The sequence below is a fragment of the Physeter macrocephalus genome, chromosome 16, assembly GCF_002837175.3.
Source record: "Physeter macrocephalus isolate SW-GA chromosome 16, ASM283717v5, whole genome shotgun sequence".
In the NCBI taxonomy this organism is placed as follows: Eukaryota; Metazoa; Chordata; class Mammalia; order Artiodactyla; family Physeteridae; genus Physeter; species Physeter macrocephalus.
The window spans coordinates 102,072,667-102,075,780 of record NC_041229.1 but is presented as its reverse complement, the minus strand read 5'-3'; the positions used below and the strand labels follow the sequence as shown (position 1 = coordinate 102,075,780).

Below are 3,114 nucleotides of genomic sequence, written 5' to 3'. Positions count from 1 at the left end.
GGATCTCAGAATAAAAAAAAAAAAAAAAAAAAAAAAAAAGAAGCTACATATTGAATGGGGGCAAAACAGTAGGTTCTAACACCCCTGGAGTAAAATGCCAGGCCATTTGTACAACGGGCATGGTAAACGTGCAGTCCCTGAGTTTAGTCACTCACAGTCTACCTGTACCTACACTTCTACGAGGGGCAATTGCGATTAAGAAAAATTTTTTTCCTCTTTTGATAACGGCGGGATGAGAGCTGTTCTTGAATTTAACACAGCAATGTGTTTCTCACGTCAGCCCTCTGTTTCTTGTCTACATCACAGCCTACTGAATCCCATATACAATTTAATTATCACAAGGGCGCAAAATGTTTATTAACCTGTTTCCACTCTAATTTTTAAAAATTTAGCGAAGAGACCCCAGATTTGGCTAAAAGAGCAATACCTATACTAAGGCAAAAGGTTCGGCTTTGTAGATCACACCTGAACACCCAAGCTGTCCCCCCACTCCCCCCAATCAATCATTACAGACTAATAACAACTTCCAATTAAATAAAACCTCTCTGGGTTTTTCACACCCCTCAGGCCACAGACGGTACAATTAAGTCACTGAAAACAACTAGCAGCAGCTTCAAACTCGGCCCCCCAATAATGCTGAGAGGAGTTAAATAACTTACTTCTTACTGCTTATCTGTATATTCTAAGTTTTCTAAGCAACTAATTCCTCCTCCTGCAATTTGAAACCGAAGTTTTACAAGTATCAGTCCTGTTACTCTTAAATCGCACGCACACAGAAAGAAAAACGAGGAGGGGGAGGGGCCGCACATATGTTTGTAAAACACTGGTAGGGATGAAATTCATTCCAAGGACTTTTGCTACACCCTCCCCTTTCCTGCATCAAGAAAAGAAGTCGGCCTGCTACTCGTCATACCGTCACTAAACACTCTTCCATCCCGGCCTTTTCAGATGCAAAGAAGTAGGGTTTTCCCTACTTCTGGCTACTAAGTCCATCAGCTACTTCCAGTGTATTCCCGTCCCCGCTCCCCGAATTCCTCCAAGTTAACCGTGCCAAGTCCTGGGTAGCCTCTTCGTCCGCAATCCCTGATCCCCCTTTCAGATGACGAACTCCCAGAAGTTGACCCGATCCCTCCTGCCTTTCACAAGACCCCTCGCCCACCTCCATCCCTCCCAGCGCCTCGGGCGCCATCCCCCTGCTCAGCCTGGACCCACTTCCCGAGAGACCTCCGGAGTCCGGCCGCGGCTCCTCTTCCCGCCGCGAGCTGGACTTATGCTGAACTGATACGTCTCCCAGCCCATCTCGCCGAGTCGGGTGGCGACAGGCGCTGAGCCGAACCTGCGCTCCCCACAGCCAACCCTCGCTCCCCGCCCGCCCGCCCGCCGCGGCCCTCACGCCCTCGCCGCCTCAGCTGCTCCGCCGGCCCCGGCCCCCACGCCGGCGGCCCCGGCCCGCACCCCGGCTGCCCCGGCCGCCCCAATCGGGCTCCCGCCCCGCTCCTCCACCAGCGACCTGGCCTCGGCGAGTCACCGAACGGCCCCGGGCCTCAGCCCGCCCCTCCCCCTTCACCTGCTCCATAGCCCGGCCCGGAACCCAGTTGAATAGACTCCGTCCGCTCCGCGTTCCCAACCGCACGCGCCGCCTTCTGGAACCTACTAGAAGCTGCCGGGACCCCCAGATCCCGCCCCTTCCTCTCGGGCTCACTGGTCGCGCTCCTCTAGGGGTCTTTCTGAGCTTTTCTACTATTGGCTTGAAGTCTAGCCCATCATCCTTGTTTCTCTCTCATTGGACAATATGGAGAACCCTGCCTCCCCCGCATCTCGGGATTGGACGTTCCCCTTAAAGCTCCGCCCACCACAGGCTCTATGATTGGAGGGAAGGGCAGACCTCTGCGACAATGATTGGTCACTTGGTCCGCCAATCGTGGCCGCGCTGGCCGCGCCCATTGGCCCTGTTCTTTCTGGAAATTTCCACCTCTCCCATTGGGCTGACGGACTCCATGACGGAACCGCCTTCAGATTTTAAAAAATTTCAATTGGGTGGTGAGTTGCAGAGCCATCGCTCTGATAGGTTTAAATTGCTGTCCTTCAAAGAGCAGGGTGGGGTTTTACTGTACCCGTGGTTTATGGGAGCCCGAGGCCACAGCCGCGTCTTGCCGCGGTGGTTCCCCAGGCTGCGGTATTGGCTGGGTCGCTGGTGATGCTGGCCGCTTCCTTTCTCGCTCTGCGGGTAGTGTGGCCGAGGCAATTCGTTCCTCCCCGGCGGCAGAGAGCCCTGGTCCTTGGCCCGAGCGTCGGGCTCGGGGGTCCCAGCCTGGGGGGCAGGGCGGGTGGCCGTTTGGGTCGGCCTCGGGAGAGCCCCCCGACGCGTTCCCGGATCCCGCTGTTGGGTTTCGGTGTTCCAAAATCCCGCGTGGTGGTGAAGGCGCTGGGGCTTGGGTAGGACAGGCCTGGAATCTCACCTTGGCGGGGACCCTCCGTGGAATGGCACCACCTCTATGAATCTTTCGGGAAGAGAGTTTGGTAATCCAGGGCCGTGGATCGTTCATATTTATGCAGTAGAGTATTTAGCACTTAATGAAGGAAAGCTATCTCCGTTATTCGGAGGTAAAGGGGTAAGGGAGACAAAAGACCACACTGAGGTGCTCCATCACCTGGCGGGCGGCGGCGGCCTGGGCGGTCCTTAAAATCGCGGCTCTTCTGCGAGAGGCAGGGCAGGTACCCGTAGAGAAGCGAAAGGATTTAGAGCGTGAGAGAGAAATGATTTTTCGTTCCTGACCAGCATGTGGTTCATGGAGCAAAGCAGCCGCATGACGGGTCTGGAGGGAGCTTAGATGAGGGTCTTGGGCCCTGCTGTGATCTCTCTCCCCGCCCCCGCTGGGTAATCCCTTCCCAGGGTTTTAACTGCCCTCTATGCTAATAGGTTGTCTCCACAGCGTCCTTTTCCATCCCAGCTGTCCGACCCATTCTCATCACTACAGCCAAGGTCACTGTAGATCCGCTTGACTGATAACCCCCTCCTTTGCTCGAAACTCTTGGAGGCTTTTAGATTGGGGATCAGGGCCTGTCTAACATGGCAGGCCTACTTTTCCCACCTCTTCTTTCCCTGTCCTCCAC

The 3,114-nt window shown here is 55.1% G+C and overlaps 1 protein-coding gene across 1 annotated transcript in view; it reads right to left on the bottom strand.

The window, feature by feature from the left end:
- Positions 1 to 1,682, bottom strand: part of STIP1 (stress induced phosphoprotein 1) — a 12,622-nt gene extending 10,940 nt beyond the window's left edge. Inside the window, exon 1 of the mRNA XM_007102589.4 lies at positions 1,568 to 1,682. Coding sequence (XP_007102651.1) covers positions 1,568 to 1,576 — 9 coding nt within the window. The 5' untranslated portion in view covers positions 1,577 to 1,682. The remainder of the gene's footprint in view (positions 1 to 1,567) is intronic.
- Between the last annotated feature and the right edge of the window lie 1,432 nt (positions 1,683 to 3,114).